General features: G+C 39.0%; 1 protein-coding gene across 2 annotated transcripts in view; it reads left to right on the top strand.

Annotated features, from left to right (window-relative positions):
• Window positions 1-13,925, top strand: part of ccdc24.L (coiled-coil domain containing 24 L homeolog) — a 58,471-nt gene extending 44,546 nt beyond the window's left edge. For both annotated transcript variants that reach the window (XM_018258364.2, XM_018258362.2), the window contains exons 6-9: window positions 4,575-4,629; window positions 10,493-10,562; window positions 12,154-12,250; window positions 12,622-13,925. In XM_018258364.2, the coding sequence (XP_018113853.1) occupies window positions 4,575-4,629; window positions 10,493-10,562; window positions 12,154-12,250; window positions 12,622-13,183 (784 nt within the window). In that variant the 3' untranslated portion in view covers window positions 13,184-13,925. The remainder of the gene's footprint in view (window positions 1-4,574; window positions 4,630-10,492; window positions 10,563-12,153; window positions 12,251-12,621) is intronic.
• Window positions 13,926-16,199: the final 2,274 nt, after the last annotated feature.

The following is a 16,199-nucleotide window of genomic DNA, read 5'->3' as shown; positions in this document are numbered from 1 at the left end:
ACTTGTCTGACTTAAATGGGGTGTGAAAATACAACCCGTGGAAAGCCAAGGGGGGAGCAGGAGCTATTGAATTCTGCATTTCAATTACACTTTGCACACAGCGCTGACTGACAGGTATTAAGTTATATTTAAAATCACAAAGAAGTAGATTCATATTTGCAGAATGAGGCCAGAAGTTACGCTTCCTGCTGCCGTGGAGTCCATAATGGGAGTAACTCGGCAATATTCCAGAATGTTTCTGGCATCCTTTAATACAGAACAGTCCTTGTTTGTGAGTGTAGGGACGGCTGCACCTGAGTCCTGCATTCATGGTTTCCCAAACACTGCTCACAGTTGCCAGCTTTATATGTGCCCTTGATTTGCTGAAGTCTACCCAAGAATAATCATACACCTGTTTTTTGTACAATCACCTGCATTGATTGTATTCATATTTCTAGTGTGGTGCCTGTGTGTACCATAGGGTGAAAATGAAACATCTGCAGTTTCTCAGATAATTAGAGGACTAGTAAACTAATCTGATGTAAAGTTTTGGATTAAAGATGTGTTGCAGATTCACCTGTAGGTGAGACTAGAACGCTGATTTTCAGACTTGCAAATGAAGCGTTTCAATATAATAGCACACCTTTATTTTCCAAAACTATCTATGGCTTTGAGCAGCGTTCAACCCTGGTATATTCTTTATTTAAATGCAAGCTTAGCTTCCAGCAATATCTAAGGAAACAAAAAATCTCACCTAAATCTCACCACAACTAGCCTTGAGCTGAGCACTCCATCTTTTGCTGCAGGGCCCTTAAGGCAAGGGAATGCTCACATCTTGGAAACCTCTTGTAGAGTAGATCCCAACTGCAAGATACATGTACTTTGAATGCAGGGTAATGTAAAACACAGATAATGGATAATATTATTTAGTACAGTAGGTTTTATTTGACACAAAGCTGTCATTCGTGTTATAAGATGAGCTTTTGCAGTTGGATAACCCTGGATTTGTACCTTAACCAGCATTTATTTGAAATGGTTTAACCTTATCCTGTCTTATGTGAGGTTATGGCTTTTGTACTATATAAGGGCTAAACACTTTTATATATTTTATTGAGTGTATTAACACATTCCAAAGCTACAGTGCCGATCCCTTGTTCTTCTTAATGGATGGAATATTCCCTTGTGCTGATTTGGCAATATGTTTTTTTAAAATTATGGCTTGTCAGTTTGAGATGAGAATTCCACTCAGCACAGGAAAAATATATACTTTGTGGTTTTACATACACACCTGGAATTATAGCTTCTTCTGAGCCTCGGGATGTTAGGAGACATTAAAATGTCAATCAATTTCCATCCTGGAAACCACTGTGGAGTATGATATCATAAAGCAGAAAGATGACTGACACAAGAATTCTGTATCATTTACTGACTTTAACTGAACTGGTTTCTACATTTAAGGGGACAGTCTCTTTGCAGATTACTCTTATATGACACAGACAATGACATTATATGAAAACAGTTACACAAAGGGGGTTATTTACTAAACTCTAAATGCCAAAATCCAGAGGATTGAAAAAGTCCAAATCTGAAAATCCCGCATCTCAGACCTGCCGAGGTTGCATATAAGTCAATGGGAGAGGTTCCTAAGATTTTTTGATCTGTGCCGGGTGTAGTGCAATAATCCGAAGATTTCTGTGGAAAAAATCAGAGTTTCCGGGTGAAAAATCAGAAATAAAATTCAAAAAAGTGAATTAATAAATACGGCGAAAAAACCTGTGCGAATTTGGTCTGAATTTTTTTCCAGAAAATTTTGAGATCAATTCAGACTCAAATGTGCCTCAACATGTGTTGTTTTGCAGCAGGAATTACTTTACTCATTTATCTATATCTCCACTAGACAAAAGCACATTGAAAAAAGGTTGTTAATGTTTTTTTTTTACATTGTATTTGCTTATTTGCTGGCTATTTATTTCAGTAGAGGCCCCAGATCTTATGTTCTATTTCATATTAATCTGTGCTGCTTTAGTTACATACCAACTCTAAGTGCAATGATGTAATGTGACTGCTGGTGTGAGTGGCATGACGTATAATCTACACATTGATCAAAGTTCAAATTGTACTCTGTGCACTTGAGTACAATGTCTCATTATTTTATTGATTATTATATAGTTTTATGCTATGCTACTAGAGGCTGTAGTGCAGGAGCTCCCTAAGTTCTCAGAAGACTTGGCCCAATCAGGCATTTATCATTGTGATCTGTTCATCCCTTATAGGAAATACTAATGTGAATAAGAAATTCTAAATAAAAGCTAATTATATAGGAAATGTCATACAACACCTATGAAGGCCGACAGCACTGCTTTACACAAAAGGGTAGGTTTTCTAGGAAATAGCATCTTTACAGATAAAGCTGGAATTTCTACTGAAAACATGTCAGCCGTGGATTTTAGTCTGGCATTTGTGGGTATGTTAAAGTTAAATATTTGTACCTCTTCCTATGTGGCCATGGAGACCTAATTTTTTATTTTTTACTTAACTTGAGCAAAATGACAGTAAAAAAAGCAAATTCAGTGGTGTGAAAAAAAAATCTGATGTTTTATGTGAATGGCTCTGGCCAAATACAGTTCAATGATAGCTCAGACTTTAATCCTGATTTATATGCTACAAAGCCTTCTACACTTCATATGTTGAAAATATTCAATCTCTTACTGTCAATTTAAAGGACCTTGCTGGCTTTCAGTTTTCTCTACCTTGAAAACATATTAACAACCCTCGTTATGTTAAGAAATCCTGCATGGCATACATGGCATTAATTAGTTTTCACACTTCCACATCTACTGGCTAATTGCTTGCAATTGGTGTGCTATAAACCTCAGTGGTCTGCTCCAGCTAAAACCAAGCCAACAAGTACTCCAATGAACAGTTACATTTATTATACAAAGGGCACGATTCAATTCAGTGAGAAAAAGGTTTATAATGTAAAAACTCATGGACGAGATTCAACTTGAGATGCAATTCAATTCAGAAAAACATCCCACTCTTTGTCACGTGAATACTTTATTGAAGTCTATGGGAAAAAGCTGGAACTGAATTAGGAGAAAAGTTTTTTTTTTTCACGTGATAAACCATGAGATAACTTTTTCTCACTGAACTGAATCTGGCCCAAAGTGCTTACTGTGCAAATAGTGGTGGTGTATATGACATTTGGGGGGGGGGCATTGTTCTGTAAAATATGTTTATTGGGATCTGATGAATGAGATTGTTATATCCAGACTCGTTTCTGTTGAATGAAATGAGACTATGAGGTCATGTGCTTGTACAGTTGGGAAACAGTGGGTTGCTTTAAAATATCATTTAATTTCTCAACATATTTCTCCTTATTTTTTTCTGCTGTTGCTAAGTGCTAGGGTACATAAGGTCTTTGTAAAGAAAATATTATTCCAACCAGTCAGATTTTATTTGCATTTTAAGAAAGCTCACATCATTAAAATAGCTGTAATGAATATTTCTTTAAAAAAATTATCAGTTGGTACCCATTCATGTTGGCATTAAAGCCACCTTATTATTAACATGTATTTATATAGCGCCAACATATTGTGTAGCACCTTAAAGGGTTGGTCCACTTTTAAATTAACTTTTAGTATGATGTAGAGAGAGTTTTTGAGTTATTTAGCTTTTTATTCAGCAGCTCTCCAGTTTGCAATCTCAGCACCTAGGTCCAAATTACCCTAACAACCTTGCATTGATTTGAATGAGAGGCTGGAATATGAATATAAGAGAGTCTGAACAGAAAGATGAGTTAATAAAAAGTAGTCTTACAGAGTATTTGTTTCTTAGATTGGGTCAATGACCCCAATTTGAAAGCTGGAATAGCCACCTCTCTGGATTGTTGCACTACACCATTGTGATTGGATTATTGGAAGATATGCTGAGGATTTCCCATACCAATTAGTTGAACTGAAGAAGCTGCTCGAATGAGTAGTGAACATCTTCAAGGATTAATCAGCATGTCCAGTTGCTCTAGATTTACTTTTACTAGATATACCATGACCTGGATAAATGAAGACCTAATAGACATACAGTCAGAGGAAGGACATTTAAAAACTATAAAAATACAAAAACTGAAGGCCAATTGAAAAGTTGCTTAGAATTAGCCATTTTATAACATTCTAAACGTTAACGTAAAGGTGAGCCGCCCCTCGAATGTGATGAGTCTTCACACATATAGAAATTTCATGGTCACAGTGCTGAGAATAACCTGTAAAAGACAGGTATGAGACCTGTTATCCAGAATGCTCAGGACCTGGGGTTTTATGCTTTTGAACATTAGTGATGTCGATGCCATCAGTTGTAAGCAGTGCTTAGCAAGTAGAAGTTACCACACAATCCATGGCCTGTATAAAACCTCACAACTGGTGGCCTTCTATTTATATGGTCATGGACCATACCTTATAATATCTTAGAGTTATTCCCTATATTTTTACAGGTTACACGTTATACATTATTCCTCAGAGACAGTGTCTTTTAGTTTAAAAAACGTAACCTTTTCCTTTAAATAATGCCTCGTAGTCATATACAAATATATGTTTTGGCAGGTCTTTACTGGAAGAGGAGTGCAAGGCTCTAGAGAGAGATCTAGTATCTCTACAGGTATGTGATGTGTTTTTTCCTTAGTGATCATGTGCTTAACAATGTTTCTACCCTCGAAATTTTATTCACTTAATTATGCCATTTACATGGTAAACATATTCTTTGTACAGTATTGCACAGTTTAAGCTGCCAATCACAGGTGTCCAATCAGTGTCAGGCAACATGGAGGGTCACTGCTCTACAGGAAACAAGCAAATGAGGAACCGGCACACAGAGATGAATGCAAAAGGGGATAGACCCCTATGAGTTTATTGTGTCAAACAAGCACAACGTTTCGGGGGCTGGCCCCTTCGTCACATCACCAGTCTCCCTAGAGGACTGAGCACCGGATAATTGCACCAAGGAAAGGCCAGGGAGTGCATACAAATTTCACTTTGGTCACTGCTCTAGTCATTAATTTCTAGCTTAATCTCACTCAAGTTAGTGGCCTGAAAATGGCCCAAAAATGTGCCAGCTGTAGGTATTGATAATAATAATAATTCTCTAACAAAATTATGAATTTAAGGATGTGGAATACTTCCCATATGTCTGGTGTAAATCACCTGGGGCTAAAGCCAAGAGATTGTAAAGTTTTCTGCGGCCCTACTTTGAGGTCTGAAGTCAGGTTTCCTTTAGCTGGTAATGTAAAGGTTTTTGAAAGTATTGTAGTCTCCATATAGCTAGAGTTCTGAAAATATCTACAGCATCCATTCTCCCCAAAGCTAGCCATAAAGCTGGTCATCAAGTCATATCTAGGAGAGCAAGTAGGCATTGTAGTGTTTAAGCAGCAGCTCTTCCTCAATCCTACAACCAAAGCCTTATGTGTGCATGTGGGTCAAGATTTTACTGGCATTATTCACATAGCTCAACTTATCTAGCACCCCATCCACCTTGGGGTTATAGGTGGCCAGCCCCACAGGCATACAGTTCCTGTGTACCTGTATGTATTTGCCATTCTTCTGCTGCACCTGCAGATTGTAATCTGTTACATATATGCAATCTTCACTGTTTGAGCCAGTGGCATAACTACAGTGCGCCATGCCTCCCTGCAAAAAAATATTCGGATGGCCGGCGCACTGCACTTCCCAACCATCCCTCCGCCCATCTGCACTACCCTACCCTACACCCACTCCCAACCCAGCGCCGGAGCAGCCTGCATCCCCCTTCCCTGGCCAAAGATGATTCTTTTTCTCTCACTTGTGAAAATAACATATTTCCCAGCCTAAACCTTATGCTCCATGGTTACCAGATCACATGAAATATCAGTAACACTTCAATAAATTCAACTTGCTTAGCTGTGATTCAGTAACCTCGCTTCAGCCTGGTGTTGCTTCTTCAGGAGTGGAAATCAGATTTCACTAAATGTTTGTTCCAAGGCCTATTGATGGTCGAATTTCGAGGTATTTCTAACTTCGAAATTCGACCCTTGATAAATCTGCCCCCTGCCCCTATATATATATATATATATATATATATATATATAATAGTATATATATAGATTAATATAATATAGTAATATATTAGACAAACAAATCCCAATTCATAAATTTATAAAGAGCACTTCAGGGATTGTGTTCATGGCCATTATACATTTAATTATGCTTAGCTTTAAGGAATATGTAGAATGTTGTAAGCAGAACCTAAGTGCACTCAAGAAAGGGGACTGGTTATTTAATAAAATTTTAAAAAAATGCAGTATTAGCCAAGCCAATGTTTAAGCAGATGTGTAAGCTGAAATAACAAACAGTGTTTCTGTGGGAATCCTAATTTCATTGTTTATACAGTATATTAATGTGACTTAGCATTTGAGGAAAGTGAGCCTTGCCAGTTCAGTCAAGCCAAAAGTCAGTTTTCTCACTATACGATAAATTCCAAAGTAAGATACAGGAGCCCAAAGGGAAATTCTTTAGTCAAAGGCCTTGACAACTATAAACATTTAAGAATAAACACTGGGATTAAAAAACCTCACCAGCTATTTCCTTCTGATTATGGGCTTTATGGTAATGTTTGATTGCCCTTAGGCTTTAACTAGAGTTTTAATGATTAAACCTATGAATGTGAATGCTTACATGGAGAGAATGGGAAGGCAAATAAAGGGTGGCTTGAATATTAATGTGCAGAAGGCCTGGGACAGACTCTCTTCATAGCCTGGGGGGGGGCAAATACAGCCAAGCTGGAGACATATATGAATAATGAGTAGTGGCAGTGGCTAGATATGTTACATAATTAATTTGGGTTGAAAAAAAGTCCATCAAGTTCAACCCCTCCAAATGATCCCCCACTATCTGCTTTTAATGTCCTCTAATGTACTTGCAAAGTGTTTTCATGTCCCCTCATGAGCACAACCCCAACCATGACATTCAAACTTCATAATTAAAAATCTTCTATCCCTTTTACCAGTTTAGTTGCACAACTCTGCACTCTCTCCAGCTCATTTATATCCCTCTTATGGACTGGAGCCCAAAACTGCACTGCATACTCCCTGTATACTCTACTGTATACTCTACTGTATACTCTACTGTATACTCCATACTCCACTTTTACCAAAGACCTATAAACATTCAATTAGTTATATCTTATTATTTGCAAAAGTTCATGTATCTTAAGTCCATACATCCTGAGTGGATATAATTAGTTAGTGACATTAAATTGATCTGAGGCGCATATAGAGTACCTGTACTGCATACTATACACATTTCTCTCTCTAGGGCACTTCAGGTTATGCAGGTGGCAGCATTAAGGGAAAAAGAGTTATTTAGTCACCATACTGTATATAATCATGGATCTTATCCAAAATCACATCAGTACTAGTAATGAGTCTACATACCTACTGGTAAATAAACATTTCCGGGGTGTAATCTTTATTCAGGCCCTTAGGCCACACAGTATCTAGTCTGTGAATCCAGTGCATTTCTAGTTTCTGTAGTGATAATAGTCTGTTACTACCTCTTCTGGGTATTGGGACTGAGTCAATTACTTGAAATTTCAATAGACTCACTGAATGACTCGCCACTTGAAAATGAGCAGGTACCAATAAAGAGGTTTGGCTCTTACAGATGGTGTATTTGTGCTTTGATATATGGTCTTTGGGTGGTCTTCCCTACAAGGGCACTTCAATAGTTATTTATCTTAGGGACCAATGCACAATATACTTATACTGTATATATAATATAAATGTCAAAATATAAGGCTGATTAGTAAACAATTATTGGTACATGGCAGCTCATAAACAAGCACAATTAACATCAAAATGTAATCAGAGGGCTGTCTGATGTTCTTCTGGTTTGGAAAAAAATAGAAACCTTTCTCAAATCTTTCCTAAGCAGAAGAACATCATCAGACCAGCCTTCTTTCTTTCTCTTGACAACTTCCTTGACTACTTGGTGGTCAGAACGGTCAGAAAATGACCAGCAAGTGGCTCTATTGTAACAAAATTCATTCATGTTAACAGTAAATGTACACAAAAATTTGTGGCAGCGCACACCGGCATCTTGGAAGAATCGCCCACTCTCGAGGTTATGGTTAAAAGGTATATCTTTATTTTCACATCTGATTGACCCAGGGCCGGAACTAGGGGTAGGCAGAGTAGGCACGTGCCTAGGGCGCAAAGGTGGAGGGGCGCCAGGCACGTACTTACTCCTACCCCTAGTCCGGTCCCTTCTCTGCCGACCGCCCACTGTCCCATGCATGCGTCAATTCGCGCATGCGCAGAAACGATTTTTGTGCATGCGCAGAAGCGGTTTTTGCACATACGCAGAAGCGTTTTTTCGCGTGTGCGCAGAGGCGTCTTTATGCGCATGCGCGTCTTTTCGCGCATGCGCAGAATCGCTCATCCAGCCGGCACAGCAGCCGGGCAGGCTGCCTAGGGCACCTGTCCGGCTCGGCCCGGCTCTGGATTGACCATCTAGCGTCTGCGTCTCAGACGCTAGATGGATGAATTTGAACCCTTAGTATTATGCATGTTTTTTTGATGATTCTTTTTCTCTCACTTGTGAAAATAACATATTTCCCAGCCTAAACCTTATGCTCCATGGTTACCAGATCACATGAAATATCAGTGACACTTCAATAAATTCAACTTGCTTAGCTGTAGTCACATGATTCAGTAACCTTGCTTCAGCCTGGTGTTGCTTCTTCAGTAGAACTATAATTGTGCCAGAAATTGGGGTTTTTAGTATTTCAGTGGTTCATAAATAGGGCCGTAATAGTTACAAAACAAAAAACGATTCCTTAAAGTTGAACCATTCACTTACTAATAATCCCATCCTTTTAGGCTAGAAAACTAGAGCTCTCTCAGCCTTTACATACATATTTGCTTTGGCCACAGGAAAGACACACCCCCCATAAAAATAATATAATAAAATAAAAGTAATAATAACAGTAGGCCTTGTTTTAATAATCAGAGCTACATGCAGCTTTCTTTCTGGGTGATATGAAAGTGTGTTTCAGAGCAGGATTGCTTACAGCTCTCTATACTGACAAATCCCTTAAAAAATAAATCATTAGAAGTCCTCAAAGTCCTGTGAAGTTCAACCACCTTATGTGGGCTATATATATATATATATATATATATATATATATATATATATATATATATATATATATATATATATATATATTTATATATATATATATATATATTGGCATTAGAGTTGGAGTTAGAGAAGCGGTAGCCCCAGGGCAATGAACAGATACTGGACACACAAACTGCAACCCAGGGATGTCCTACCTGTGACCCTTCAGCTTCTGATATCTCCCAGCAGAGGCCACACCACAACCTTCAGCCAAGTAACCAAACGTTCTCTAATTATTCAAGCACAAAGCCCACACTGCTTTCCCTGCCTGCCAGGAACAACACAATTGCCTTTCTTTAGCTGCTGCTTTGATTGCTGCTGGTTACCTTTGAGAGATTGGCCATGATTCCAAAGCTAACATTAGTTGGTATTAGGGACTATACCATGTAAGTGAAAACAGTTACCCATAAGTGCCAAACCCATTCTTTTATGCTGAAGTTTGACTTTTTCAGGTACACCCGCAGCAAGGGCATACACACAAACACACACTTACACAACAGTGCGTCAGCTTTGGAGCACACAGTAATTGTTGTATTCTTCTTGTTAGCACTGTCACATAACACAGCTTTTAACTGCGATTATTCATCATTCACAGATCAGTCCCTGCCCCATACACACCCACACACACCCTGTCTGTGCATTCCACATATAACATTGTCACGTGAGACTTCATTATAATGTGCAGAAAGTCCTCCCAAGCACAAGATATAGATCTGTTATATTGACCCTGAAGTCAATAAAGGAAAACTATACCCCCAAAATGAATACTAAAACAACAGATAGTTTATATCAAATTGAATGACATATTAAAGAATCTACCAAACTGGAATATATATTTACATAAATATTGCCCTTTTACATCTTTTGCCTTGAACCACCATTTCGTGACTCTATCTGTGCTGCCTCAGCGATTTATGATTACCCAATGGCACATACTATTAAAAAAGTATATTATTATGATAATGGTTCATTTACATGAAGCAGGGTTTTACACATGAGCTGTTTTACTCAGTATCTTTTAATAGAGACCTACATTGTTTGGGGGGTATAGTTTTCCTTTAAGTTGTCATGTGTAGGCATTGTTAGTGCTTCAGACTGTGTGTAAATAGATCACATGTTACTGTGACAATGCTGCCCTCTAGTGTTTGTTCTTCATTTCTGCTTTACACAAACACAACATGTTGCTGCTGCTGATTGTGCTAATAAACTGTTTAACTGTCTTTATTGTTTGTGATGGGTAAATATATGAGCCCATTTGTATCTGTAGTTATCTATATAACATTAGTGATGGACTGTTTTCTGTGACACAGCAACGTCTCGAAGAGGAACATCTATATGCGACAGAAGTGCAGACTTCTCTCCCTGAGCCGTCACTTGCAGGTACTGGAGATCACATTGACATGTCTTCCTGTGGTTAAGTGAGTGCAGGAAAAGAGCTGCACAAAATGGCTTTTGTCTTTTCTTATTGAAGCTTTTACTGGTTGCCTATCTCAGCTGATATATAAGCTTCCTTTAAAAGTACAAACAGTTCTTCGTCACACAAAGTACAAAAAGTATACAAAGTTAAAAACAAGACACAAGATAGCAATATAAAACGAACGTATCTGTTACATATAAACTGAAGTGAAATAAACTTTGTTGCCAGTGTGTCACTCTCTGAGTGGATGTTAAGTATAACTACCAGTCTCTAAAAGCTATGCATTGTGTTCTTCCTCAAATCGTACAGATTCAGTGTCAAATATGCCCTTCACTTTTTCCAATCTATCTTTTAATTTATCACTTGTTCTTAATTAGAGAACTTTATATATCATTGAATTCACCTCTTATTTTCTTCATTTAACTATTGTTGCATATCGGAAGCTGCCTAGTAACCCAAGCTCTTGGAATGTATTATGGAAAACTACACCATGTTGTGTTACATCCCGGGATTTAATCATCCATTATTGTGGTCTATGGGTCTCTGGGTCTCTGGGCCTTAACCCCTAACATTCAGGTGCATCTAATGCTGTGTTGTTACAACCCTTGATATCCTCCCAATAAATAAATTGACCTCAACCAATTGACCATTGCTCCCAAATGTAATCAGTTATACATCACACTATGTGTAAATCTCCCTCTCACATCTTCTCCAATGTGTCAGACTGCACTACCTAAAGCACCATGTGAGTGCTGCTTCTGCGGGAGGCAGAGAGATTTAGAGTCAGTTTTTAAAAAAAAAAAAAAAAAAAAAAAAAAAAAAAAAGGAGAACTAGACCCTAGAAATTAATATGGCCAAAAATGCCATATTTTATATACTGAACTTATTGCACCAGCCTTCAGCTTATCAATAGCAGCAATGATCCAGGACTTCAAACTTATCACAGAGGGTCACCATGTTGGAAAGTGTCTGTGACACTCACATACTCAGTAGGCTCTGAGCAGCTGTTGAGAAGCTAAACTTAGGGGTTGTCACTAATTATCAAGCAGAAAATGAGGTTGGCCTGTAATATAAGCTGATGCTACAGGGCTGATTATTAAATTCTGATGCTAGTTGCACTGGTTTCTTTTTTTTTTACTATTGCACAGTGCAGGGAGGGAGAGGGGGGAAATGCGAGGCAGTTAAGGGGGGCTTTTTTTGGTACAGGGGTTAATTTCTCCTTTAAAGAGACAAGAGGTAGATCCCTTTCCCCATAGAGCTTATAAACTAAGTATATAATGAGTTTAACCACCTAATGCCAATTTTTAGATTTCTCTGTTTCTATTTTTCAAAATTCTCCACTTGTCTCCATATTTATTCTTTTCTTCCCAATTTGTCTTCTGCCCTCCCCCTCTTGTCTCCCTTCTTCTTCTTCTTCTGTCCATTCTTCCATTGTTGTCCCTTTTCCTAACCTTGTATTCAAAGCTGCATGCAATAAATAGTGCTAAATAAGCTCAAATATACTTGTTTTATTATGTTTTCTAATGGTGTTTTTGTGAACAATTTATTTTTCAGAACTAAGGGAGGAGAGGCGGGTCCTTGAGAGAGACCTACAACTTAACCAGCTTGCAGTAACCTCCAAAGACTCCCAAAGGAACCTCACAGTGTCGAGGTAACACATTTGACTTCATTGCAGAACAGAACCTTCCTGTGGCCTAAGTACTAATCCACTGACTCATCAGAATTCAGGGATCCAAGTCTGTGGCAGAGGCAGTGCCACAATATAGTTACAATATAACAAACTGGTATTTTTTATGCAACTTAGAGCGGCCACACTTGCGATTCCTGTGTATATGATGTCTATTATGTGTGAATTTATTGAAGTTATTACCCCTTGGGTGTTGGTATATTTCATAGGATATAATTGTGAAGTAACATGTACACAGATCTGGATTTTCCAGCAGTTACAGTCCCTCATTCCCAGTTTTATGCCATTAGAGTCAGTGGCTTTCAGTTTCATTCCAATTCAGTTTTGTTTCACAGATCTATAGAAACAGTCCCAAGGAGCTCATCTGGGTCACATAAATTGAAATTGAGCAGACGGCCTCTCTCTGGAAACTTGCAGGGTTCTGAATTGAGCATCTCTCCTTGTACACCAGCTTCCATGCCCGCCTCACCTGCTGCAGAGAGAAACCGTGCCCTCTCTTTTACTTCCCTGCTGCCAACACCCCTAACTCCACCTGCACCTTATCAGCCCAAGGCTTTTGGGAAGGCTACAAGTGGCGGGTCAGAGCAAAGCATAGAGAGAGGAACGGCTGTGGCATCTCACAGGCACATTACAAGTCCAAGCAATGCACAAAAGCGAGACCTGCTCCAAAATTGTCTTTCTTGTGAGATTCCGTTATCAACTAGAATGTCGGGAAAGTTTCCGCCTCCAGATTGTGTTGTTACAGAGCAGACTCAGAGCCTATTCAGGCAAGGATTGGTGCCCCAAAAACTGGACTTGCCATTTGTTCCATCACCACCAGCCGTGCAGCGACCATCAAATAGCTCTAAATCACTCTCATCTTTCCGCAGAGTGAGGTCACAGCAGTCACACTCTTGATCTGCATTTGTACTGTTTCCTGCTATTCTCTACAACTAGAGTCAAATAGGAAAAACATGGATTCCTTTGGAAAAAAGTTTGGGTTCATTGAGTTATCAGCTCTGACTTCTCTCTATCACTTCTCCAACCCCAATATGGCAGAATGTAAAGCTCCACCAGACCAGTTCAGATAAAGAAGCATCTATGGGAGAAATGTGTTTTTCTTCTCCTTTATAAAAATCATTCTTGGGGTGTCATAGTAGTAACAGGGTACATTTGTTTTATAGTAAATTTAGAGGACATTTAACTACCGGCAGCATTGGGTTCCTTGCATAAAATGACTGCCGGTTTTTGCTGTGGGTTTTTTGTAGTGAAAAAACGTAGTTTAACGCAACACAAATCTGACACTTTTATAATAACCCTGAAAAAGAAAAGTCATTACAGGGTTTAGTATAGCTAGACACATTGGGGCTCATTTATCAACTCTGGGCAAATTTGCCCATGGGCTGTTACCTATAGCAACCAATCAGATTGCTGCATTCATTGTTCTTCTTGCAGCTGGCTTTAAAAAGCTGATCACTGATTGGTTTCTATAGGTAACAGCCCATGGGCAAATTTGCCCAGTGTTGATAAATGAGCCCCAGTGTGTATGCTGCTACAGGTATGGGGTTGATTATATGGAAACCTGCTATCCACAAAGTGTTGAAATTTAGCAATACCATTTTCAATTGTGTCCTATTTAAATAAATAAATCTTCATTCCCTTTTCTCTGTACAGGTATGGGATATATTATCCAGAATGCTTGGAACCTGGGGATTTCGAGATAATGAGGATTTCCATAATTTGGATCACCATACCTCTAGTCTGCTAAGAAACATTAAAGGGATCCTGTCATCGGAAAACATGTTTTTTTCAAAACGCATCAGTTAATAGTTGGGTGAATTTATTCGCCAGGCGCGAATTCGCGCGATTCGCACCCAGCGAATAAATTCACGAAACGCCCACGAAAATTTGCGGTAAAAACGGACGCCGGCGTCAAAAACGAGACGCCGGCGCCGTTTCGCGAATTTCGCACGAAATTCGCGAATTGTTCGGCGAAGCAAAACGGTGCAAATTCGCCCATCACTAGTTAATAGTGCTGCTCCAGCAGAATTCTGCACTGAAATCCATTTCTCAAAAGAGCAAACAGATTTTTTTATATTCAATTTTGAAATCTGACATGGGGCTAGACATTTTGTCAATTTTCCAACTGCCCCTGGTCATGTGACTTGTGCCTGCACTTTAGGAGAGAAATGCTTTCTGGCAGGCTGCTGTTTTTCCTTCTCAATGTAACTGAATGTGTCCCAGTGGGACATGGGTTTTTACTATTGAGTGTTGTTCTTAGATCTACCAGGCAGCTGTTATCTTGTGTTAGGGAGCTGCTATCTGGTTACCTTCCCATTGTTCTTTTGTTTGGCTGCTGGGGGGGAAGGAAGGGGGGTGATATGACTCCAACTTGCAGTACAGCAGTAAAGAGTTATTGAAGTTTATCAGAGCACAGGTCACATGACTTGGGGCAGCTGGGAAATTGGCAATATGTCTAGCCCCATGTCAGATTTCAAAATTGAATATAAAAAAATCTGTTTGCTCTTTTGAGAAATGAATTTCAGTGCAGAATTCTGCTGGAGCAGCACTATTAACTGATTCATTTTGAAAAAATGTTTTTTTCCATGACAGTATCCCTTTAAAGATAATTTTAAAAACCGATTGTTTTGTTACCCATATGGATTCATGTAACTTAATTACAAAATACTGTTTTATTATTACAGAGAAAAAGAAAACCATTAAAACAATACAATATTTTCTTAAAGGGATACTGTCATTGTTTGTTTGGTGTGTTTGTGTCCACTGTGAATTGTAGGATCCCAGGGGGCGGTCCCTATTTATGATTACCCAATGGCACATACTCTTGAAAAAGTGTATTGTTATGAAAATGGTTTATTTACATGAAGCAGGGTTTTACATATGAGGTGTTTTATGCAATATCTTTTTATAGAGACCTACATTGTTCTGGGCATTGTGGGGTATAGTTCGCTGGGAAATGTGAGACAAATTTCTAACAAATCTCCCCGTGTGTCATTGCCGCTAGTGCTGCCCTTCAAATTGATATCAATAACCCCCCCCTCCAACAGATGGAATTGTCTGTTCAGCTCGGCCTCAGAACAATTGTCAGGTAACAAGATAACAGCAGTTCCTGATGCCTCTCCCTTTCTGGAGCTCTAGACAACTGGCTGAACTGCTAGTATAGGTGGCTATTAAAATGCTGTAATTCACATTTTCCTGACAAGAAGCAACTGTACTCTATTTACATGAATAGGAAGCAGCATGGGCGATTTCAGGCAATTCTGTGCCTTACAGACTTGCTAAATAGGTGAAACATGGTGGTGCAATGGTTAGCCCTGCTGCCTTGTACTACTGGGGTCCAATGTTTGATTCCGATCAGGGAACTATCTGCAAAGATGTTTAAATATTCTCCCGTGCTTGTGTTGGTTTCCTCCCACACTCCAAAAACATACAGGCAGGTTCATTGGCTCCTGGCCCTAGTGTGAGTGAGGGAGATAGAGACTTTGGATTGAAAACTCCACTGGGGCAGGGACTGGTGTATGATCTCCATGAAGAGCTGCAGAATATGTCAGCACTATATAGATGAGGGATGATAAAATAAATACTCTGTCCTTGATGGCTGGGAGATAACTGTTGTGTAGCTGCCTGAAACAACTTGCCTGTTACTACATAAAGTCTTGGCTGCCCTCACACCATTATTGAAACTGAATTTGAAATAATAGATTAAACGATTTGCAAAACAAACAGATTGAGGACTGCATAAACAAACCCATACAGTCCTTGATCCAGCAGGTGTTTTAAACCCACCTGATCATATCGATTGGGGAAGCCAATCTGAGGGCCCCATAAACTGCCCAATAAGCTGCTGACTTAAGCTGGCCAAAGACGCAAAGATCCGTTCGTACAAATCGTTTCGTACGGTCAGAACTTTGCG

The sequence above is a fragment of the Xenopus laevis genome, chromosome 4L (genome assembly GCF_017654675.1).
Source record: "Xenopus laevis strain J_2021 chromosome 4L, Xenopus_laevis_v10.1, whole genome shotgun sequence".
Lineage (NCBI taxonomy): Eukaryota > Metazoa > Chordata > Amphibia > Anura > Pipidae > Xenopus > Xenopus laevis.
Note: the sequence above shows the minus strand (reverse complement) of the source record. Positions and strands in the feature narration are given on the sequence as shown.